The sequence below is a fragment of the Somniosus microcephalus genome, chromosome 3 (assembly GCF_052327205.1).
Source record: "Somniosus microcephalus isolate GS21.2 chromosome 3, FLI_Smic_1.0, whole genome shotgun sequence".
NCBI classification, from domain to species: domain Eukaryota; kingdom Metazoa; phylum Chordata; class Chondrichthyes; order Squaliformes; family Somniosidae; genus Somniosus; species Somniosus microcephalus.
Genome location: NC_140989.1, coordinates 38,781,723 through 38,807,973, shown reverse-complemented (window position 1 = coordinate 38,807,973; position 26,251 = coordinate 38,781,723). Strand labels below are relative to the sequence as shown.

The 26,251-nt window shown below is 41.8% G+C and overlaps 1 protein-coding gene across 1 annotated transcript; it reads right to left on the bottom strand.

Annotated features, from left to right (window-relative positions):
• Positions 1-10,797: 10,797 nt before the first annotated feature.
• On the bottom strand, positions 10,798-24,767 carry LOC147120982 (neuroblast differentiation-associated protein AHNAK). Its single transcript, XM_085980119.1, has 5 exons — positions 24,616-24,767; positions 20,696-20,853; positions 20,066-20,574; positions 19,247-19,392; positions 10,798-17,161 (listed from the first exon to the last, which is right to left on the bottom strand). Exons 1-5 carry the CDS (start codon positions 24,761-24,763, stop codon positions 12,780-12,782), a joined length of 5,343 nt encoding a protein of 1,780 aa, XP_085836245.1. The 5' UTR covers positions 24,764-24,767; the 3' UTR covers positions 10,798-12,779.
• Positions 24,768-26,251: the final 1,484 nt, after the last annotated feature.

The following is a 26,251-nucleotide window of genomic DNA, read 5'->3' as shown; positions in this document are numbered from 1 at the left end:
TTTCCAGCTGTAATCATTTCACTTACTGTGGACAGCAGTTTTTTTTCTGTCAACTAGTGTCAAATGCGTGCCGTAGGTGGAGAGAGTTCCTGAAAGCTCTGAAGTTTTGACACATTTTACTGCTCCACGCTAACATTTTGGAGGAAATGTATTTATGGAGTGATGGAAAGAATCGAGCGAGCACCAGAAAGAGTGAAAGAATTGTGTGTGTGTCTGTCTCTCTGTGGCTCAGACGGTTTCCTTGTCCTTCATTGTACATGCAGCTCATGTTAAATTAAAACAACAGGACAATCCGCACACAGAAGTTTTGGTAAGGGTGAATGTTTTTTTTTGTTTGGGAGAAAGTAACTTTGGAAAAATTTTTAGATCTTAATGGATTCATATGTTACATTTCTAGTTAGAACTCTGTTTTGTAGCTTTTTATTAACCATAATCTCAAGGTTTGAGAGTACATTTATACTGCCACTTTTGTGTCAATGGAAAGGACTTTTGGCCGCACATCAACACAAAAATGGCAGTATAACTTGGGGGACTGGCCATTTTGGAAATTGGAAGATTTCCCGAATGCCCCCGTAAATGATTCCACAGCGCTGTATTATCGGCCCCTCTTTTTCCATGAGAATCCTGTGCCTTTTGGGGGGAACCAGTTTGCCCCTGGAGACCACCCCGCATAGTAAAACCCTGCAGTGCGGGTCCCCCTCTAGGCGGCCATCTCACACTGAGTTGACTTCCATTAAAGTACAGTATGAATCCAGCCACTGAAAAGTAAATATACACTAGCTACTGCAGCCCTATATGCTGTGTCCTATGGCCAAGATGGGACAGGATCAGATATTTTTGTTTTCACAACTACTGTAGTTTTATGGACAGAAGTTCAGATGATAGAGCGTCCTACAAATACTCCTTGTAGGAAAAAGAGGTTCAACTTTGTTCATTGGTAGTACTGTCATCTCTGAATTAGAAGGTCATGGGTTCAAGCCCATTGACGGTTTGGATCAGATCAGCCAGGATCTTATTGAATGGCGGAGCAGGCTCGAGGGGCCGATTGGCCTACTCCTGCTCCTATTTCTTATGTTCTTATGCTCCTAGGACTTGAGCACACAATGTAGGCCTTGTCAGAAGTGCTGTATTTTGGATGAGATGTTAAACTGAGGCCCCTTATCCCTGTGCAGGTGAATGTAAAAGACTGCATGACATTATTTGAAGAAGAGCGGGGAGGAGTTCTGGCCACATTTATCCCTCAACCAACACCACCAAACAGATTAGCCAGTCATTATTGTTTGTGAGATGTTGCTGTGCACAAATTGGCTTTATTTTGTTCTTGGGATGTGAGCAATACATCCACATAATGGAGTCATATAGGCCAGACGAGGTAGGGGGTAATAGTTTTTTCTCCCTCTGAAGGACATTATAAAAAAGAAAGACTTGCATTTATACTCTGCCTTTCACGACTTCAGGGTGTTCCAAAGCATTTTACAGCCAAATAAGTACCTTTGAAGTGAAGTCAATGTAGGAAACGCGACAGCCAATTTGCACACAGCAAAATTCCATAAACACCAACGAGATAATGACCATAGAATCATAGAATCGTTACAGCACAATAGGAGGCCTTTCGGCTCATCGAACCCGTGCCGGCTCTCTGCAAGAGCGTTTCACCTAGTCCCAATCTCCTGCCCTTTCCCCATAGCCATGCAAATTATTTTCCTTCAGGTACTTATCTAATTCCCTTTTGAAAACCATGATTGAATCTGCCTCCACCACCCTTTCAGGCAGTACATTCCAGATCCTAACCACTCGCTGCGTAAAAAAGTTTTTTCTTATGTCGCCTTTGGATCTTCTGCCAATCACCGTAAATCTGTGTCCTCTGGTTCTTGACCCTTCTGCCAATGGGAACAGTTTCTCTCTACTATCTCAACCCCTCATTATTTTGAACGCCTCTATCAAATCTCTTCTCAATCTTCTCTGCTGTAAGGAGAACAACCCCAACTTCTCCAGTCTATCCATGTAACTGAAGTCCCTCATCCCTGGAACCATCCTTGTAAATCTTATTCTGCACCCTCTCTAAAGCCTACACTTCCATCCTAAAGTGCGGTGCCCAGAATTGGACACAACACTCCGGTTGTGGCCGAACCAGTGTTTTATAAAGGTTTATCATAACTTCCTTACTTTTGTATGCCTCTATTTATAAAGCCCAGGATGCCGTATGCTTTTTTAACTGCTTTCTCAACCTGCCCTGCCACCTTCAATGATTTGTGCACATATACCCCCAGGTCTCTCTGTTCCTGCACCCCTTTTACAATTGTACCATTTAGTTTATAGACAATCTGTTTTAGTGATATTGGTTGAATATTAGTGAACCATTTGCATTTTTTTCTGGTGCTAGCTGACAAATTGTTAGATTTGTTGAATTCAATTTCTCAGCTTGCTATGGTGTGATTTGAACACTTGACCACTGGATTGTTAAACCAGTACTGTTACCACTCGGCTACACGATCCTGCAAATTAGCTGTTGTGTTTGCCTACATCACAACACTGAATATACTTCAAAAGTACTTAATTTGCTGTGAAGTGCTTTGGGACATCCCCTGGACCTGATGGCCTACAACCTAGAGAAGTGACTGCAGAGATAGTAGATGCATTGGCTGTGATCTTCCAAAATTCCCCAGATTCTAGAACGGTCCCAGAGGATTGAAAGGTAGCAAATGTAACCACGTTATTCAAGAAAGGAAGGATAGAGAAAACAGGGAACAGTTAGCCTGATATCAGTCGTCTGGAAAATGCTGGAATCCATTACTAAGGAAGTGGTAACAGGGCATTTAGAAAATTATAAAATATGATTAGGCAGAGTCAACATGGGTTTATGAAAGTGAACTTGTGTTTGACAAATTTATTAGAGTTTTTTGAGTATGTAATTAGATAAAGGGGAACCTGTGAATGTAGTATATTTGGATTTCCAAAAGGCATTTTATAAGGTGCCATATAAAAGTTTGCTACGCAAGATAAGGGCTCATGGGGCTGGGGGTAATATATTAGCATGGATAGAAAAACGGTTAATGGACAGAAAACACAGAGTAGGGATAAACAGGTCATTTCCCGGTTGGTAGGCTGTAAGTAGTGGGGTGCTGCAAGGATCAGTGCTTGGGCCTCAGCTATTTACAATCTATATTAATAACTTAGATGAAGGGATTGAGTATAATGTATACAGGTTTGCTGATAATACAAAGCTAGGTGGGAAAGTAAGCTGTGAGGAGAACACAAAGAGCTTGCAAAGGGATATAGGCAGGTTAAGTGAGTGGGCAATAAGGTGGCAGATGGAGTATAATGTGGGGAAATGTGAGGTTATTCACTTTTTGGTAGGAAGAATAGAAAAACAATTTTTAAATGGTGAGAAACTATTAAATGTTGGTGTTCATAGAAATTTAGGTGTCCTCGTACAGGAAACAAAAAGAGTTAGCATGCAATTACAGCAAGTAATTGGGAAGGCAAATGGCATGTTGGCCTTCATTGCAAGGGGATTGGAGTACAAGAGTAAGGAACCTTTGCTACAATTGTACAGGGGTTTAGTGAGAATACACCTGGAGTACTGTGCAGAGTTTTGGTCTCCTTATCTGAGATAGGATATACTTGTCTTAGAGGCGGTGCAGCAAAGGTTCACTGGATTGATTCCTGGGGGGTGAGAGTTGTCCTTTGAGGAGAGATTGAGTAGATTGGGCCTATACTCTCTGGAGTTTAGAAGAATGAGAGGTGATCTCATTGAAACATAAGATTCTGAGAGGGGGGTTGACAATGTAGATGCTGAGAGGTTGTTTCCCCGGGCTAGAGAGCCTAGAACTAGGGGGCATAGTCTCAAGATAAGGGCTCGGCCCTTTAAGACTGAGATAAGGAGGAATTTCTTCACTCATAGGGTTTGGGCTGTGTAAATACAACCTACACATGGCTTGTGTTCAGACCTGTTCACTAATACATTTCTTGATCTATATACTTTTATGTCTATTGGGTGATTTTACATTGCTACAAGGGAAGATGGCATATGCAATGGTATGCTGGCCTTCATAGCAAAAGGGTTAGAATACAGGAACAGGGATACCTTGCTGCAGCTGTACAGGGCACTGGTGAGACCACACCTCGAGTACTGTGTACAGTTTTGGTCGCCTCATCTGAGGAAGGATGTTCTTGCCATGGAGGGGGTGCAGCGGCGATTCACCAGGCTGATACCAGGAATGGCGGGAATGACCTATGAGGAGAGACTATGTAGTTTAGGGATGTACACACTGGAGTTTAGAAGATTGAGAGGGGACCTCATAGAAGTGTATAAAATTCTGACAGGTCTAGACAGACTGGATGCAGAAGGAATGTTTCCCTTGGCGGGTGAGAACAGAACTAGAGGACATAATTTAAGGATAAGGGCTAAACCATTTAGGACAGAGATGAGGGGGAATTTCTTCACTCAGAGAGTGGTGAACCTGTGGAACTCATTGCCACAGAGGGCAGTGTACGCCAGCTCATTAAATATATTTAAGAGGGAATTAGATATATTTCTACGGGCAAAAGGGGTTAAGGGTTACGGAGAGAAGGCGGGGACGGGATACTGAATTAAAGGATCAGCCATGATCTCATTAAATGGCGGAGCAGGCACGAAGGGCCGAATGGCCTACTCCTGCTCCTATCTTCTATGTATCTATGTACTGCAGTGTGGAGGGTAGCACTCCTCCTATTTCAGAAGAATCAATAGGAGGTAGAAACGAGTTTATTTTCCTTGTTGATTCTGATGGTAGAGTAGTTAGGTTGCAGAAGGTTCCTTTTCCCACCACCACCACTGTCCCCTCCCCAGCCCATTCAGGGATGCTCTTAATTCCTCCTAACTGTGCTAAGCCATATCTGAACAAAGGTAAGTTTATGGCTACTCAAATGTACCCCAGTACTCTATACAATATTTCTGTTCTTCCCTCTTTCAAACCATTTGTGCCACAACGTGAAAGAAGTGAAAGGATTTTGCCTTGTATTCCAAACCCTACTAATGAATCTGAATGGTGTTGAGCTGGACTGAGTTAGTCCAGTCATGTGCTCTATCATCTTTTGATTTTCAATGGACACTTCGAATAGTAGAAGAATTTTCCTGCACCACAAGCCTACTGGTTCCTCGAAGCTAAAGTTTTCACTAGTAGGCACCAGTTGCCAGAAAGGGTGGTTGAGGTCAAGACACTAGACGCATTTAAGAAGCAGTTAGATGTTGTAATGAAGAAGATGGATTTATAATTCTGGAAGGATGAGATCAAATGGGATTCATTCTAATCTGTGGTTTTGTATGCTAATCTGGATGACCATATTATCCTTTTTAATTGTATCTTCACCTGGGCAGCACGGTGGCATAGTGGTTAGCACTGTTGCCTCGCAGCACCAGGGACCCGGGTTCGAATCCGGCCTCGGGTGACTGTCTGTGTGGAGTTTGCACATTCTCCCCGTGTTTGCGTGGGTTTCCTCCGGGTGCTCCGGTTTCCTCCCACAGTCCAAAGATGTGCGGGTTAGGTTGATTGGCTATGATAAAATTGACCCTTAGTGTTAGGGGGATTAAATACATGGGGTTACGGGGATAGGGTGGGATATGTGTTGGTGTAGCGGTTACGGGGATTGGGTGGGATATGTGTCGGTGCAGGCTCGATGGGCCGAAATGGCCTCTATCTGCACTGTGAGGTTTCTGTGATTCTGTGACTGGCTGTAATTGAAACACCAGTAATTCATTTTTAGCTTCTCAACGAATTGCATGGTGTGTCTGGAAATAGACTTTGTTACTAACAGATCAGCCGATTACAATAGTAAAGAGTATTAAGTTCACAGAGGTCTGGCAGACCTTTTTACATACACATGGACCCCACAGGTGGTCCCTTCATGCAGAGTTAAAGAATTTTTATCACTTCCAGAAGGGGAAAAAAAATAAACTCCAAAAAATTAACTAACCCACTAATTAGAGAATAAAGTCTTTTATTTTAACAGCCAAGGACAAGTATATTTACAAGTGCAGAATATTAACAGAGGATCTTCACAAAGCTGACTAGACTTCCACATCTGTGGTCTGCACGACTGTAGACTGGATCAAATTACACATTCCAGACAAACTGCTCGGGGTGTCTTGTCCTCCAAGGGGACCAATCAGAAATCTGCTGTTGCAAATAAACAGGACCAACTTTTTCTACTGAGGGAAGAGATGGTAGGAAGAGAGCCAGGTGTCATTTTTATCATAATGTCAACACATATAAGTGACACTAATGTATTTCAATGAAATTATCATCATTGCATTGCATTGTTGCACACCAACAATAAGAAGGTTTACTAAACACCTTTTTGTGAAGGAGGTGCCCTTTTAAGTTACTATTTGTCAAACTTAATTGCTTTTGTCCACAAAAGGTTACTACGTTGTGGATGACCATAATGAAACACATTGAAACTGTATTTTCACTGGATTAGCCCTTGTTTTTGTCCAGTATGGTCCATGTCAAGTAGTGCAAAGGAAGTTTAATGTGTGATGGAAATAATGATATGACTTTATAAAGAATATTTTTAAAGATTAATTTTTTATGGTTTGGATCCCAAGGTTCCTTAAAAAATTACAAGTTATGTAATGTCTGTGATAGACATTCTAAAATGTTGTTTATATATAGTGAAATGTAATATTAAATGTTTTAAATCTGTTCTCTTTGTAACTTGATCATTCTATTGTACCAAATAAGTGAACCTGAATCTTAGGCAGACTAAATAGATGATGTCTGCAAATGTAGACCAAGAAATGCAAATTTTCCTTTTATGTTTGACAAGGAACGAGTTTAGGATGAGGTTTAGGTTAGCTGACGTGAAGTATGTGCCTCCCTAAGTCAAATGATCTTATTAAAGGTATGAAAGATGTTTGATCTTTTCCAAACCCAAAACTGGTTCATACATGGGTGATGGTGCATGAATTTCTCCCCTTCTCTCCTAATTGTGCTGACTCATGCTGAGGTATGGTTCTGCAGGCACCATCTACCCTTTGGCAAGTGCCCATTCTTTGCATGTAAGCCTAGACAGTCAACATTAGGAAGCTATCCAACTATGGGAGCACCATGGTTTAGGTCTAGTACAATCTGCTCCTGACATCCATACATGTGACAGATGCAGCCAGGAGACACTTGAGCTGGTCAATAGTGGGAACCCAGCTGATTTTTTTGCCTCTTCCTCCTTGCCCCAGGTTTGCTGAAGCCAATTGCAGCACCCATAATACCCCAGCTGAGATCAGCAAAGATCAGGGATTGTACCCAGGACCTTCCTGGTTTGCATGACTCAGTACACAACTGGGAAGCATCTTTACCGTAACTGCGTGCTTTATTCTGATCATTTACTTTCATATGTGTTGAAGTCCAATGTAAAAGATGAATTATGTTTAGACTACTGTCACATCTAAAGACCTGACACTTGAATCCAGCAAAAGTAGGATGACTGTAAAGATTCTCTGTGTGCTAGTCGTGAAGAGCAAGGCAGAACCCAGTGAAAATGAAACAACCCTGCAAAACTGCCTCGTTTTCAGCTTAACATTAATCCCTCGCATGCTATAGAAGATCTAAGGACTCGCATGCTATAGAAGATCTCAGGGTTAAGGACATCTCTTCTGGGCTGGAAAGAAACTTGCAGTGGGAGGGGGAGGATCCAGTTGTCGTGGTCCATGTTGGTACAAACGACGTAGATAGGACAAGGAAGACGGTTCTGTTAAAGGAGTATGAGCAGCTAGGGGTCAAATTAAAAAACAGAACCTCAAGGGTAATAATCTCTGGGTTATTACCTGAGCCACGAGCGAATTTGGCTAGGATAAATAAAATTAAAGAGTTAAATGCGTGGCTCAAAGACTGGTGTGGGAGAAATGGGTTTTGCTTCTTGGGACACTGGCACCAGTACTGGGACAGGAGGGAGCTGTTCTGTTGGGACGGACTCCACTTGGCCAGTGCTGGGACTAGAGTCCTGGCGAATCATATAACTAGGGCTGTAGAGAGGGCTTTAAACTAATTAGTGGGGGGGAGGTTTCTAGAGAGCAAATCATAGAAATGACAACAGAGAAGGTCATAGACTTAGGTAGCAGTGGGGGAATTAAAAAACAGAATGTGTCAGGAAGGGACAGAAGGTATGGAGTAAAAAGTAAAGTACTAAAAAGGGAAAAAACAGGAACTAAGTGTTACAAAACATATTTGAAAGTTCTTTATCTGAATGCACGTAGCATTCGTAACAAAATGAATGAGTTAACGGCACAAATAATGACATATGGGTATGATCTTGTGGCCATTACAGAAACATGGCTGCAGGGTGACCATGACTGGGAATTAAACATACCAGGTTATTTAACAATCAGGAAGGACAGGCAGGAAGGGAGAGGAGGTGGGGTGGCTATGTTAATAAAGGAAGGAATCACTATAATACAGAGAAATGATATTGGGTCAAAGGAGCACGATAGTGAAACAGTTTGGGTGGAGGTAAGGAATAATAAGGGGAAAAAAACACTAGTGGGTGTAGTCTATAGGCCTCCGAACAGTTGCAACTCTGTTGGACGGAGTATTAATCAGGAAATAGTTGAGGCTTGTAATAAGGGAACAGCTATAATTATGGGGGATTTTAATTATCATATTAACTGGACAAATCAAATTGGGCAGAGCAGCCTTGAGGAAGAGTTCATTGAGTGTATTAGGGATGGGTTTCTTGAGCAGTATGTAACTGAACCGACCAGGGGGCAAGCAACCTTAGATTTGGTCCTGTGTAATGAGACAGGATTAATTAAAAATGTCCTAGTAAAGGATCCCCTTGGAATGAGTGACCATAACATGGTTGAGTTCCATATTCAATTAGAGGGTGAGAAGGGTGGATCTCAAACAAGCGTGCTGAGCTTGAATAAAGGAGACTATGAAGGTATGAGAGCGGAATTAATGAGAGTGGACTGGGAAAATAGATTAAAGGGTAAGACGGTACATGACCAGTGGTGTACATTTAAGGAGTTATTTTACAACTTCCAAAAAAAATATATTCCACTGAGGAAAAAAGGGTGTAAAAGAAAAGATAGCCATCCGTGGCTAAGTAAAGTAATTAAGGATAGTATCCGACTAAAAACAAGGGCATATAAGGTAGCCAAATCTAGTGGGAGGATGGAAGATTGGGAAGTCTTTAAAAGACAGCAAAAAATAACAAAAAGATTGATTAAGAAAGGGAAGATAGATTATGAAAGTAAATGAGCAAAAAATATAAAAACAGACAGTAAAAGTTTCTATAGTTATATAAAAAGAAAAAGGGTGGCTAAAGTAAATGTTGGTCCCTTAGAGGATGAGACCGGGAAATTAATGGTGGGAAACCTGGAGATGGCAAAAACACTGAACAATTATTTTGTATCAGTCTTTACAGTAGAGGACACTAAGAATATCCCAACACTGGACAAACAGGGGGCTCTAGGGGGGGAGGAACTAAATACAATTAAAATCACTAAGGAAGTGGTACTTGGTAAAATAATGGGACTCAAGGCGGATAAATCCCCTGGACCTGATGGCTTGCATCCCAGGGTCTTGAGGGAAGTAGCGGTAGGGATTGTGGATGCATTGGTAATAATTTTCCAAAACTCCCTGGACTCGGCAAAGGTCCCGGCAGATTGGAAAACTGCTAATGTAACACCATTATTTAAAAAGGGTAGTAGGCAGAAGGCTGGAAACTATAGACCTGTTAGCCTAACATCTGTGGTTGGTAAAATGTTAGAGTCCATTATTAAGGAGACAGTAACGGGACATTTGGATAAATACAATTTAATAGGGCAAACTCAGCATGGTTTCATGAAGGGGAAGTCATGTTTAACAAATTTGCTTGAGTTTTTTGAGGAAGTAACATACAGGGTGGATAAAGGGGAACCAGTGGACGTAGTGTATTTAGACTTCCAAAAGGCATTTGACAAGGTGCCACACAAAAGATTATTGCTCAAGATAAAAAATCACGGGATTGGGGGTAATATTCTGGCATGGGTGGAGGATTGGCTCTCTAACAGAAAGCAGAGAGTTGGGATAAATGGTTCGTTCTCAGATTGGCAACCAGTAACTAGTGGTGTTCCGCAGGGGTCAGTGCTGGGTCCCCAACTCTTTACAATCTATATTAACGATTTGGAGGAGGGGACCGAGTGTAACATATCAAAGTTTGCAGATGATACAAAGATGGGACGGAAAGTAGTGAGTGAGGAGGACATAAAAAACCTGCAAAGGGACATAGACAGGCTAAGTAAGTGGGCAGAGATTTGGCAGATGGAATACAATACTGGAAAGTGTGAAGTTATGCACTTTGGCAGGAAAAATCATAGAGCAAGTTATTATCTTAATGGCAAGAAACTGGAAAGTACTGTAGTACAAAGGGATCTGGGGGTCCTGGTGCACGAAACTCAAAAAGTTAGTATGCAGGTGCAGCAAGTGATCAAGAAGGCCAATGGAATGTTGGCTTTTATTGCTAGGGGGTTGGAATATAAAAACAGGGAGGTATTGCTGCAGCTGTACAAGGTATTGGTGAGGCCGCACCTGGAATACTGCATACAGTTTTGGTTTCCATACTTAAGAAAAGACATACTTGCTCTCGAGTCAGTGCAAAGAAGGTTCACTCGGTTAATCCCGGGGATGAGGGGGTGGTCATATGAGGAGAGGTTGAGTAGATTGGGACTCTACTCATTGGAGTTCAGAAGAATGAGAGGCGATCTTATTGAAACATATAAGATTGTGAAGGGGCTTGATCGGGTGGATGCAGTGAGGATGTTCCCAATGATGGGTGAAACTAGAACTAGGGGGCATAATCTTAAAATAAGGGGCTGCTCATTCAAAACTGAGATGAGGAGAAACTTCTTCACTCAGAGGGTGGTAGGTTTGTGGAATTTGCTGCCCCAGAAAGCTGTGGAAGCTACATCATTAAATAAATTTAAAACAGAAATAGATAGTTTCCTAGAAGTAAAGGGAATAAAGGGTTACGGGGAGCGGGCAGGAAATTGGACATGAGTCTGGGTTCGGAATGGTCATGGCCCTGTGGGTAGTGGAGCGGGCCCAGGGGCCATGTAGCCTTGTTCTGCTCCTACTGTGTTCTAATTCTGTTAGATTTCAGGAGATGGTTTTATTCCTGTTCCTGGCTGGGGTGGAGATCGCCTTTACAGAAGGTAAGTACTGTAGAAAATATAGGGACAGAGTGATCTCCTGGAAGAATTTCGATCGCCTAGATGGGTCGGAGAGGAATTTCCCAGATTTTTTTCTCCCAAATTGGCCATTGGGTCTTTATCTGGTTTTTCGCCTCTCCCGGGAGATCACATGGGTTCGGGTGGATGCAGAGTGATAGAAGATTTGAGGTTAGGATCAGATCAGCCATGATCTTATTGAATGGTGGAGCAGGCTCGAGGGTCGATTGGCCTACTCCTGCTCCTATTTCTTATGTTCTTATGTTCTATCTGCCCGACGACATACCACAGCTCTCATTCTCAGAAACATTTCTACAAAATCATAAATCAGTGAGTTCAGAACACAATTTGCTGAAGGAAAACAAACTTTATATTATCCACTTAAGAAAGTACAGATAAAGTGCAAAAAGCACATGTTAAAATTTTGAGTCACAAAAGCTGAAAATCAAAGAAACCTATTTCAACCTAATTATCCCAACAGCACTTGTGTTTACTATCATATTTCTATAAATATATTAATTACATGGTTACTTCAATAAAAATGGAGTCTTTCATATTGGAATGAAACAATAGCATTTAACACATAGAAGAATAACCACTTGACCGCTATTTGTAAGACTATACAACAACCATTTAAAACATTTCAGTGAGGCCTCTTCACAAAGTTTTAAATTCTCAAAACGTTAAACTGTCTATTTTACACACTTAATTTGGCATTGAAGAATTAAGAAAACCCTGTACAATCCTGATTTATACATATATACTTTTCTAATATAAGTAAATATCTTTAGCATATCCCCATATGTTACCAACTGAGTTCTGGTATAGTCATTCCTGTTCTATGTAAGTTTGATGAAGTAAAGTTGTGGTCTAACCTGACTTAACTGAATATATAGCATATATATAATTTTAAAATCTTAAGTGGAGTTAATAAGACAATTTATAAGATTTCAGGGGATGGTCAAAGTTGAAATGTGTTTTCAAGCAGATTCCTAGGGTATAAAGGCATTACTTTATTTTGTCTTGTAAGGACTCAGACTATCTGAATTGATATTAATGTTTGGCCATTTTATTTTTCTATTCTAGATTTTACCATATTTTTGTGGTTAAAGATATGCAGCATCCCCTGAAAAGTCCCAATCCCCATATGTAATAGATATTTATATGCATTGGATGGCAATAGACAATCATTGAAAAGAATTGATTCCGGGAGCAACTTACATACAAACTTTTCTTCATGGTGTTACCTATACACTAAGGTACATTAAATAAGCAGCATCCTTTCATGCAAGTCCCGCACTAAAAACACTTCAAAAAGCTAGTATTGTGCTGGTGTTTAGTGTTTAGGATGAGTTTCAGCAACAAAGTTAGTACTCCAGAGTGATCCAATTTACTGTCCTGTATTTGTAATTTTGAGTTTTGTAATGTTTTTGTTTTTCCTCAACATGAATGAGGAAATATATATAGAGTTACATTATTGCAAAAATACATCAAAGATTCTTTCTATGTACTTCGAATGATTTGAAGGAATTGTGTATTTGTCACTGAAACAAAGCATGCATCATGCCTTAATAACAGCTAATGCAAATTATCTTCAGTCATTAGACACAGAGAGCTCAAGCTCTGGGAACTTCGATGTAAATGTCCCAGAAGAAGCTGCTGCCTGGGCCTTTGTGAAATCAACTGATCCCTTTGATCTGTGATTAAATGTAAACAACTTTGGGAACTTGAATTTACTTTTTTTACTCAGAGCAGGATCCGTGATATTTCGAGTACTGGAAGGACTTGCTTGTAAATTTAAGTCACTTTTTGGCACTGCAGTTGCATCATCAAGATCATTTACAGAGGATGATCTTACTTTAAACGTTTCTCTTGAAAATGTATTCTGCATGTTAACTTTCTGATCACTACTTGCATTTAATTCAGGAGCATTCACTTCAGCATAAGGGTTTGGCGTGCTCACATCAACTCCAACTTCTTGAAAATCACCATTCAAATTTGGAGAAGTAACATCAAACTTTGCACCTTTCATACCTATATTTGGGCCTTTCAGTTTTCTTTCCTGAAGTACTGTATCTGGCATATTAAAAGCTGCATCTCCTCTTATATTTGCTTTTGGTATACTGAGGTCCATATCTGGAATGGAAACATTTCCTGGAGACATGTTAAATGCAGGTTTCTTTAAACCTGGACCTTTGACTTTGACATCAGGAACTTCAAGGTTCATGTCAGGCATATCATAATCTGCACCAATCATGGGTTTTTTATGGTCTATACCAGTGGATCCTATCCCTGCTTTAATTTCTGGTGCTGATACATCAGCCTTAGGAATTTTGACATTACCACCTAAACTCACATTAGGTCCTTCAATTCCTGAAATTTCTAAATTGGGCTTCTTGAGCTTTGGCATATTTAATTTTGCATCTACATCACTTGTCACAGTTGGTGCTTTCAAATTAAGGTCTGGAGTTGACAATTTTGCACTAGGTAAATTAAATGACGGCATTGTGATTTTTTGTTTATTAAAGTCTGCATGTGGAATGTTTGCATCTATATCTCCTTTTGGAAGTTTTATATCAACATTTGGAGGTTCAAAATTTCCCTTAACATTTGGAACAGACACATCAACATCAGGCACATTTACTGAACCATCGAAATCCACATCTGGTCCTTTTGGTCCAGATAGCCCAAAGGAAGGCATTTTTAAGCTTGGCATTTTCCATTTTGCTTTTGTTTCAGGAACATCAACATTTGGAGCACTGACGTCAATACTTGGGGCTTTCATATCTAGGCTTGGACCTCGGATATCCCCCTGAAGATCAGGAGCAGAAAGATCTATCTGACCTTTTGGCATTTTCAATTCTTTATCCGTACCTGACAATGACAATTTACTGCTTGGCCAGTTTAATCCTGGCAATTTGATTTTTCCTCCTGCAAGTTCTGCACCTGGGATGTTTGCATCTACATCTCCTTTTGGAAGATTTATGCCAACATTTGGAGTTTCGTAATTTCCCTTAACATTTGGAACAGACACATCAACACCAGGTGCTTTTACTGAACCATCAAAATCCACATCTGGTCCTTTTGGTCCAGATAGCCCAAAGGAAGGCATTTTTAAGCTTGGCATTTTCCATTTTGCTTTTGTTTCAGGAACATCAACACTTGGAGCACTGACGTCAATACTTGGGGCTTTCATATCTAGGCTTGGACCTCGGATATCCCCCTGAAGATCAGGAGCAGAAAGATCAATCTGACCTTTTGGCATTTTCAATTCTTTATCAGTACCTGACAATGACAATTTACTGCTTGGCCAGTTTAATCCTGGCAATTTGATTGTTCCTCCTGCAAGTTCTGTATCTGGAATGTTTGCATCTACATCTCCTTTTGGAAGATTTATGCCAACATTTGGAGTTTCATAATTTCCCTTAACATCTGGAACAGACACATTAACATCAGGTGCTTTTACTGAACCATCAAAATCCACATCCGGTCCTTTTGCTCCAGATAGTCCAAAGGAAGGCATTTTTAAGCTTGGCATTCTAAATTTTGCTTTTGTTTCAGGAACATCAACTCCTCCTTTTATGCCTTCGATGTCAACATCTGGAGCCTTTATATCTGTCTTCAACTCTGGTACAGATACATCCAGATCAGGCACTTTTGGTTTGTGTCCAGAGATTGAAAATGTTGGCTTTTTAAATTTTGGGAACTTAAATCTTGTTTCTGCACCAAAGCCATCCACTTTTGGTGCATTTATATCAAGGTTTGGACTTTTGACATCAGCTTGTATTTTCGGAGCAGCAAGGTCTGGTGTCGGTAGATTGAGGTCCACATCTGGAATGGAAACATTTCCTGGGGAGATGTTGAGTGAAGGCTTCTTTAAATCTGGACCTTTGACTTTAACATCAGGAACTTCAAGGTTCATGTCAGGCATATCATAATCTGCACCAATCATGGGTTTTTTAAGGTCTATACCAACGGATCCTATCCCTGCTTTAATTTCTGGAGCTGATATGTCAACTGTAGGAATTTTGACATTACCGCCTAAACTCACATTAGGTCCTTTGATTCCTGAAATTTCTAAATTGGGCTTCTTGAGCTTTGGAATCTTCAATTTTGCATCTACATCACTTGTAACAGTTGGTGCTTTCAAATTAAGGTCTGGAGTTGACAATTTTGCACTAGGCAAATTAAATGACGGCATTGTGATTTTTCGTTTATTAAAGTCTGCATCTGGAATGTTTGCATCTATATCTCCTTTTGGAAGTTTTATGCCAAAATCTGGAGCATCATACTTTCCCTTAACATTTGGAACAGACACATCAACATCAGGCACTTTTACTGAACCATCGAAATCCACATCTGGTCCTTTTGGTCCAGACATTCGGAAGGAAGGCAATTCCAATTTTGGCATTTTCCATTTTGCTTTTGTTTCAGGAACATCAACATTTGGAGCACTGACGTCAATACTTGGGGCTTTCATATCTAGGCTTGGACCTCGGATATCCCCCTGAAGATCAGGAGCAGAAATATCTATCTGACCTTTTGGCATTTTCAATTCTTTATCAGTACCTGACAATGACAATTTACTGCTTGGCCAGTTTAATCCTGGTAATTTGATTTTTCCTCCAAGTTCTGCATCTGGAATGTTTGCATCTACATCTCCTTTCGGAAGATTTACGCCAACATTTGGAGTTTCATAATTTCCCTTAACATCTGGAACAGACACATTAACATCAGGTGCTTTTACTGAACCATCGAAATCCACATCCGGTCCTTTTGCTCCAGATAGCCCAAAGGAAGGCATTTTTAAGCTTGGCATTCTAAATTTTGCTTTTGTTTCAGGAACATCAACTCCTCCTTTTATGCCTTCGATGTCAACATCTGGAGCCTTTATATCTGTCTTCAACTCTGGTACAGATACATCCAGATCAGGCACTTTTGGTTTGTGTCCAGAGATTGAAAATGTTGGCTTTTTAAATTTTGGGAACTTAAATCTTGTTTCTGCACCAAAGCCATCCACTTTTGGTGCATTTATATCAAGGTTTGGACTTTTGACATCAGCTTGTATTTTCGGAGCAGCAAGGTCTGGTGTCGGTAGATTGAGGTCCACATCTGGAATGGAAACATTTCCTGGGGACATGTTGAGTGAAGGCATCTTTAAACCTGGGCCTTTTAGTTTTACATCAGGAACTTCAAGGTTCATGTCAGGCATATCATAATCTGCACCAATCATGGGTTTTTTAAGGTCTACACCAGCTTTAATTTCTGAAGCTGATATATCAGCCTTAGGAATTTTGACATTACTGCCTAAACTCACATTTGGTCCCTTGATTCCTGAAATTTCTAAATTGGGCTTCTTGAGCTTTGGAACTTTCAATTTTGCATCTACATCACTTGTCACAGTTGGTGCTTTCAAATTAAGGTCTGGAGTTGACAATTTTGCACTAGGCAAATTAAATGATGGCATTGTGAATTGTCGTTTATTAAATTCTGCATCTGGAATGTTTGAATCTACATCTCCTTTTGGAAGATTTATGCCAACATTTGGAGTTTCATAATTTCCCTTAACATCTGGAACAGACACATCAACATCAGGCGCTTTTACTGAACCATCGAAATCCACATCCGGTCCTTTTGCTCCAGGTAGCCCAAAGGAAGGCATTTTTAAGCTTGGCATTTTCCATTTTGCTTTTGTTTCTGGAGCATCAACACCTCCTTTTAAGCCTTCAATGTTAATATCAGGAGCCTTTATATCTGTCTTCCACTCTGGTACAGACACATCCATTTCAGGCACTTTTGGTTTGTGCCCAGAAATTGAAAATGTTGGCTTTGTAAATTTTGGGAACCTTAATTTTGTTTCTGCACCCAAGTCATCCACTTTCGGAGCATCTATATCAAGGTTTGGACTTTTGACATCAGCTTGTATTTTTGGAGCAGTGAGGTCTATTTTTGGTGTTGGTAGATTGAGGTCGACATCTGGAATGGAAATATTTGATACAGGCATGTTAATTAAAGACATTTTTAACCTTAAGCCTTTTACTTTTGCACTACAAAATTCATATCATAATTTGCACCAATCATGGTTTTTTTAATGTCTACATCGGTGGATCCTATCCCTTCTATATTTTTTTGGAGCTGACATAGAAACATAGAAGATAGGAGCAGGAGTAGGCCATTCGGCCCCTCGAGCCTGCTCCGCCATTCAATGAGATCATGGCTGATCATCCAAATTCAGTACCCTGTCCCTGCCTTCTCCCCATATCCCTTGATCCCTTTAGCCTTAAGAAATATATCTAACTCCTTCTTGAATATATTTAATGAATTGGCCTCAACTGCCTTCTGTGGTAGAGAATTCCACAGGTTCACCACTCTCTGGGTGAAGAAATTCCTCCTCATCTCTGTCCTAAATGGCTTACCCCTTATCCTTAGACTGTGACCCCTGGTTCTGGACTCCCCTGCCATCGGGAACATCCTTCCTGCATCTAGTCTGTCTAGTCCTGTTAGAATGTTATAAATTTCAATGAGATCCCCTCTCATTCTTCTAAACTCTAGCGAGCATAAGCCCAATCGACCCAATCTCTCCTCATACGTCATTCCTGCCATCCTAGGTATCAGGCTGGTGAATCTTCGCTGCACTCCCTCCATGGCAAGAACATCCTTCCTCAGATAAGGCGACCAAAACTGCACACAATACTCAAGGTGTGGTCTCACCAAGGCCCTGTACAACTGCAGTAAGACATCCTTGTTCTTGTACTCGAACCCTCTCACTACGAAGGCCAACATACCATTTGCCTTCTTAACCGTCTGCTCCACCTGCATGTTTACCTTCAGCGACTGGTGCACAAGGACACCCAGGTCTCGTTGCACTTCCCCTTCTCCCAATCTATTGCCGTTCAGATAATAATCTGCCTTCCTGTTTTTGCCACCAAAGTGGATAACCTCGCATTTATCCACATTATACTGCAGCTGCCATGCATCTGCCCAATCACCCAACCTGTCCAAATCATACTGGAGTTTCTCGGCATCCTCCTCACAGCACACACGCCCGCCCAGCTTTGTGTCGTCTGCAAACTCATCAGCCATAGGAAATTTTGCACTGTTGTCTAAATCCACATTAGTTCCTTTTGTTCCTGTAATTCCAAAGTATGGATTCCTAAAATTTGGATCCTTCCATTTTGCATCTGTCCCATGAACAAGAAGATTTGGAGCGTTGATATTAATGTCAGGACGTTTAATATTAGGGACAGAAAAATCTACATTTGCGTCACATTTGGTGTTTTCATATTAATATCTGGACGTGGTCATTTTGTTTTTGACCAGTTGAAATTTGGCATTTTGATCTTTCATCCATTAAGTCCTGCATCTGGAATATTAATCTCTGTATCTCTTTTTGGGCTCTGAACATCAATCCCAGTTGCATTAATGTCTTTCTTCACTCCCTTAAACTTTGGAACACACACATCAGCTTCTGGTATTTTTACTGTACTTTGAAAATTCACATCAGGTTCTTTTGATTCAAAATTCCACAGGGAGGCCTGTGCATGTTTGACATTTTTTTACATTTTTATCTGATGAATGAACGGCAACATCTGGACACCCAATGTTAAGTTTAGATCCCTTCACATCAATGGTAAGACCGTTAATGCCACCTTGCAGTTCAGAGCTAAGCTCAACATCTGGCATTGAAGGTTTGTTTCTTGGTAACATGAATGAAGGCATTTTTAACTTTGAATTTCTTAATTTGGAAGCAGGACCATCAAGGTCTAAATCAGGCAATATCAACCTTTGTTTTTTTTAAATAACAAAATATGGGATTTTCATATTTTCTTTAATATATTTAAAAGATTAATTAATATTAGGTTTTGAAAGATTAGCATCCAAATCCACATTAGATCTTTTAATGCTGAATGGATACTTGATGAAGTTTGTATATGAAAATCATTTGTTTTTTCCCCCTTATTCCTTCAATAGCTGTGTTTAGTGCCATATCAAGATTGTTGATCACTAAGTCCCTATATCATGTGATGCTACTTTCAAATTTAGGAGAAAAATCATTGTTACCTTTGACATTTGGTGCTTTGAGGGCAAGGTCACTATCGGATACTGAGATATTTGGTCCATATAAATTGGCTGAGGGCACTGCAAACGTTGGAGCTTGTAGCTCTGCATTTACCATATTGACATCAAAACCCCCTTTTGGAGATTTAGGGGGGAAAATTCAGTATCGCCCCGTTTGGGGCGCCATTATCGGCCGTGCGCAAAGTTTAGCGCCTGGCGCTAATTATCACCTCCGACAGCAAACTTGACTTTTATCGCCCCTGGAGGTGATTGGAGCGCTAAATCAGGCGCTTCACACCTGTCTTAGGGCGCAAAGGCCGAGGAGCGAGGCGCTACCTCAGAGCGCTGGCGAAGCAAGGAAAGGCAAATCAAAATGAACCTGCAAAGTGCTGCTCAGTACCCAAAACTCCTTCACACAGTGTTGAATCTTTCCAGAAGTCTCTCTCTCTCTCAGAATGCATGGTGCAAAAATGTCAGACAAAAAAAGGCAGGAAGCGGTCGCCTTTAAATAGTGCTCCCCTAGTCCCTTTCTGACAGCATAACGCTCCCCTCAACCTGTCGTTGTAGGGGCAGGCGGTAAGGTAGGGGGCGCCACTCAATATCCGGTCCGGGGCGCTAACGGGGCATTGCGCACTCGACTGACGTCACAATCTGCTGGCGCAGGAGATCGTGGCGGTAGTGTTTAGTGCCGCCGCAAAATGTCTAGTTAATTTCGCGAGCGGTGCAAACATCGCCGCGTCCGGACGCTAGTTGCTTTGCGCCCCATTAGCGCCCTCTTACGGCACTAACGGGAGGTGCAAACAACTGAATTTTTCCCCCTTAACCTCATTCCCAGGTGCATTTATATCTTTCTTCAGCTTCGAAGTTGGCATTCCAAAGCTTGGACCTTTAAACTCTGTATCTGGCATCTTAACATCGACAGCTTTTGGGGATTTAATGTCAATATCTGAGGTCATCTTTCCTCCTGCGATCTTTGGAATTGATGCTTTAACATCAGGAATTTTTACTTTACCATCTAGATCCACTCCAGGTCCTTTAACTGTTGGGTGTATATTGTGAAGGGAAGGTATTGTGAGCTCTGGCTTCATCAGGTTGGTATTTAACCCATGTGGACCTTTGACGTCAAAGCTAGAGGTTTGCATAGCTGTCTTTAGGTTCGTATCGATATCAGGAGAAGATATCCTGGGCCCATTTACGTCGATTGAAGGCATTTTATTTTTTCCATTGACATCTTCATCTAGGCCTTCAATATTCATACTTGGTTTTGTTAGCTTAAGATGTCGCTTAATCTTGCTGTTGTATAGCTTTAAATAAGTTTGATCACTAAGTTCCTACAAAGAAAAAAGTAATTTAGAATGTAAGTATACACAATTGATTTTGATTTGCTAATGGTATAAATATTTTATTCATAAACTGAATAAACTGAGTACAAATCAAAAGCATTTTTTTTACCATGTCAGGACTTCCGTATCTGACATCTGGACTTCTGAGTTCCTCTTTTGCATTCAGTTTTAGACTCGTTTTGTATGGTTCAGAATATTTCAGTATTTTGCTAACCTCTTTACTGCTTAGATTGTCAAAATGTATTGTTACTGCATTCAGTTGATCACCTGCAAGATAATAAAGATAAGTTTTGTTTAAATATGTTTGTACTGTATTAACATGTACCACATGTCTCTAGATAATAAAATCTATATATACATTTGTTCAAACAGTGAATGCAGAAATAAACATTAGCAATGATATTATCATATACATTGAGACATATTTTATTCAACATTTTACAGAAAAAGGATAGACTATTGAATTGCCACATAATCTGAGGGCTATCCAACGGATATCATTTACTTTGATTTTCAGAAGACATTGGAAAAAGTTCTATATGTGAGGCTTTTTAGGAAAGAATAAAGCTCGTGCAATGACTGGAAAATTAGTTTGATTGAAAATTGACTTGGCAATGGAAAGCAGAAAGTGAAAATAAATGGAAAAAGTACTGCCTTGGAAGGGTAATTAAAGAATATAAGAACATAAGAAATAGGAGCAGGAGTAGGCCAATCGGCCCCTCGAGCCTGCTCCGCCATTCAATAAGATCATGGCTGATCTGATCCTAACCGCCAATCCACTATCACAGAACCATCTCCTGAATCTAACAGAATTAGACACACGAAATAGGAGCAGGATCAGGCTACACAGCCCCTGGGCCCGCTCCGCTACCCACAGGGCCATGACCGATCCGAACCTAGACTCATGTCCAAATTTCTGCCCGCTCCCCGTAACCCTTAATTCCCTTTACTTCTAGGAAACTGTCTATTTCTGTTTTAAATTTATGTAATGATGTAGCTTCTACAGCTTTTTGGGACAGCATATTCCATGGACCTACATAGAGGAGGATATTTATAGTGATATTACTAGATTTTCTGATGTCTATGCTCCCTTCGAGCTGAAGCTAAGAGATACTAATAACAAGATTTGGAGACTGTTACAGCTAATTGACACTATGCATTCTCCCTGAAGGAGAAGATACCACAGAATACTAGCGAACAGCAGGCAACAGGGAGGCGCCACCTAGATACCAAGAGGAAAAGGTTCTGCCAATCCTTTGCACAAACTTCTCCAATGCATTTTGGTAATAGAAGTGGGAAGCCATATGACCAAAGTCTGTGGTGGCAATCTGTATATCTGCAAAATCTTCAAAAATCAAGCACATGTTCTACTTACAACAATGAATACACTGATAAGCAGCGGTGAGAGACCGAGTGCAACCTTTGTGGCTCTTTTTTGTCTTTCCAGAAGTTGTACACCAGGAAGCAGCATAGAGGATGAGAATGAACAGCGACTCGCAACCGTGGGCAATGCTGGTGACCACTCAGTCACCCCTCATTCATTTTTTCTCTCTTTCACTCACTATCCCAGAGAGAGACACTTGGGGGAACAAGATAGTACAGATGAGAAACTGACACTGGGTGAGGCATGGAACGCAAGGGAGCAATTGTGGAAGTGAAGCCTGGCGTTGCTGGGCAGAGATTTAGGAGATGTCGGCTCCTTTCTATAGAGCCTGCAGACTTGGATCTCAGGCATCCAGCCATGAAAAGAAGGATGCTGGAGACACGCCGCAGACTCTCAGAAGATATGCAGCAGTTGGCTGGTATTGACTCCAATATCATACTGTGCAGCACCATCAGAAAAATGTTTCACACCCACTCAGTACATCTTGGAGCAAGTGGCAGCTCCAGGAACATCTGCAAACATCCCACAGTATGCTGAGGCCTCCAGGCCAGTCATTAATGTGGCGATGCTGACTGCAGGTCGGCAGGTCTTGGTGATGGTTTGGAGAGATGGATGCCTACTCGATTCTGAAGCACGCGCCTGTTCCATTGGTTTAAGGCAATGTTACCTGTAATTTTTTTTGGTGTGCTGGACCTTTAACTGGATGCGTGGTCCATTCAAATTTTCGCACATGCGCGGTTATTCCCATTGGAAAGCCAGTGAGCGGCCTGCACAGGACCCCCAGACCGCTGCGTGGCCGGGCAGCTTAACAGGAACGTTGGTCCCAGGCAGCACGTTATATTTATGCTGGGACCTCATTAATATGATACAGGCCAGTATTGTCAGCACTATTCATTGGCTACATGCTTGGTTGGGGGAGCGGAGGGGCGGGGGTCAGAAAATCAGGCATCTCTGATGCCACTTAAAGGCAGCCAGCACCTCTGAAAGGGGAGGTGCACTCTGGCTACAGACAGCAGTGAAACTTCCCAGATTGAAGAAGATGGCTGGGAGGTCCAGAAAGGCCACGCAGGGTCTCTGATGCTGCATTGTAGGCCCTAGCCCAGGCAGTGGACAAGAGGAGGGACATTGTCTTTCCCACCCCATCCCACCCCCCGCCTCCAGGGGGTGGAAAGTTCTCTAGGCAACACCTCTGCTGCCAGTGGGAAGAGGTTGCAGATAATGCCAGGAGCTTAGCTCTCAGGATATGGCTGCAATCCAGAAAGAAGTTTAATGACCTCACCAGAGTTGTCAAGGTGAGAATACTACTCTTTTACTCTTAGCTCACACCTCCATCACCTCCAGCCTCACTACTCACAATACTCCCCTCCCCGCTTCTCTTCTGTATTACAATCACTGCACCACACTTCACTCCATCTCCTTCTCCTCATACTCACACACGCCACTATTGCAACCCACACTTCTCCACCCCTCACATCTTACACACTGGTGAGTGGCAACATTGGATGTTTTCTTCACATCTGATCAGCCATGATCTCGTTGAATGGCGGAGCAGGCTCGAGGGGCCAAATGGCCTACTCCTGCTCCTATTTTCTATGTTTCTATCTTATCCTCTTATTACCTTCTATCTCACCATTCACACTCTGCATGACATACTGCAACTGCTTTCAACAACCACTTTTCCCTCTGCTCTGCCTTCACACTAAAAGTTAACTCTTGTCCCTATCTTTCATTTCAGGTGCTGAAAAGGTGGAGATACCTCTGCCACTTCAGGAAGAGGTGGCTGGCCTTCCTGAAGCCTTGGGACGTTTTACTACGTTAAAGGCACTATAAAAATACAAGTTGTTGTTGTTCAAGATGCAGTATCACTCAATTTGACCCTAGCCAGCACCAGCTCAGAGATTGGCACCACACGTAGTTTAGAGGCAAGGCTAGAGGAAGGATCTTCACATGATGAATCACAGGCCACAAGTGGGCAGGAGCTATAGCAAGGGGAAAGGATGCCACAGGTGCCAGCTCACTAGAGGACGAGGTTGCATATTAGCTCTGCTGCAGAGGACTCGGATGCTGACCTTGCGGGCCCAGGTTACCGAATAAGGCTGATGGGCACACATCAAGAAATGCAAGGTGCACTCGGCCACCTTTTAGCCTGAGTGCGCACAATGGCTCGGAACATAGAATCATAGGATGGTTACAGCATGGAAGGAGGCCATTCAGCCTGTTGAGCCCATGCTGGCTCTCTGCAAGGAGCATGGAGGAGTACAGCTTCAACTGGTGTCAAAGCTTCGCACAGAGCATGAAGACCATTCTGCCCAACATGGATCGAGTGGTCTGCTCCATGAACACGCAAATAAGCTGGACGTTGAGGGAGTGGAAACCCTTTCGATTCATAAAGATTCCAGGATTGCGATGGGGCGCACGCAAGGCAATATGGGTGCAGTCTATGGCACCTTTCACCCTGGGGAAGGGGAATGTGCGCAGCCATGCTGCCAGCCATATTGGATGCTTAGGTGCCAACAAATTTCTAATCCAATGGGTTTTACCTCAATGTTTTGTCTGTAGTAATGAAATAATATTGATTCTAGGTCTGTATCTCCTCTAGCATTTCATATTTATCATCACACATTTAAAAGCAAGGCAACAGTTACCTTTTTTCAAAGTACCAATTCTCGCAACTGGGGAGTCTTTCTGAATGTCCTCAATAACAACACCTCCACCTTCTGCATCGGTCAGGGTAAGTTCATCAGAGAGAGCCCCTCCAATCCCTGGGAGATTGACTGCCATGCTGTTGTCCATGCTGAAGTCCTAGTTTAAGAAGAAAGATCACATGTAAGTGCTTGGAATGTTCTTTTCAAAGCCGGATAATTCATCCATAGATTTTCAGTAAAATGAACACTTCTGTTTCTACGTGTTTCACAGTGTTGCATGAAGGGGAAGTACTTTTCCCCATTCATGAGGTCAGTGGGTGCAAAGTCAGGATGTTGCAGGAGGGAAAAACTTCTATACAAAATGTCTGCTCCCATTCCCATCCTGCCCATAACCAGCAGTTCTACAGCAATAGAAAGAGCAACCCTGGTGACTCGTTCTGGTTAACTGGTGTTCATGCTTGGGCTGCATATGTTAATGCTTTGATTGCCTCCTGGTGAATTTAGACCCAGCGACGATGAAGGGACGGTGATATATGTCCTCGGCAGGATGGTGTGTGACTTGCAGGGGAACTTGGAGGTGGTGGTATTCCCATGCACCCTCTGCCCTTGTCCTTCTACTGATAGAGGTCAGGGGTTTGGGAGGTGCTGTCAAATAAGCCTTGGAGAGTTGCTGCAGTGCATCCTGTAGATAGAACACATTGCAGCCACGGTACGCCAGAGATGGAGGGATCCCATTATACTGACATTCACTTGGTAGGAAATACTTTTCTAATATTAATAGATGGGTGAATATATAAACCAGAGGGATTTTGCCTCAGAATGCAGTGGGAGAGAGGATGGAACATAGAAAGTATCAGAATTTCCAGCCAAATAACAAGCTCACGACATTAAAAATACAAAGGTGGTTGTTTTGTGAGACAATGACATACCATCTTGTCTTCTCAGTCACTGCTCTTCCAACGTAAATCTCTGAAGACAGAAAAAAACAGAATGAAAATCTTGTACGTTGTCAATATCTTTAACACCGCACTTCATTTTATTCTGCCTTCAAATTTCTCCCTCTTTCCCTGAAGCCACTGATTCATTCCACAAGTATCAGTTGCCTTCGGTGTGTGTGGCATTTCTTCACTAGCTAGACAGTGACCATCACCAAGCTATTCAACTGTTGGGTTATCACATGTGAGCCCAAAACACAATATAAGATTTTAATCAACACAGCACAGATCGTCTTTGCCAGAAGTCTATCTCTGTTGGATAAAGAATTCTTCCAATCTCTGGCTTTGCTGGAAGCTGGTTAATTTAAAACCTGCGTTCTTTAGTTCCGCATCCGCTGATCAAGTCAACTCACCTGCTTTCATCTACATCATCTGTGCCTCTCAGTTTGTTAGAGCCCTGGTTCATGTCTACCCTCAATCCTCTTTTCCCCGATGAATATTAGTTAAGGCCTGTGACTCTCTCTCCTCATAATTGAGGGTCTTAAATTCTGGGAACTAGAAACAATGGGAAGGGGGGGGTGGGGGGTTAACCACCAGCGGGTTTCCTGCAGAAAAATCACTGGTTTCAGCTAGTTCCCTGCCGGCCCACGGCAGTACAAGATCACGCTGACTTTAATAACCAGCCCACTTCCCGCCCGGAA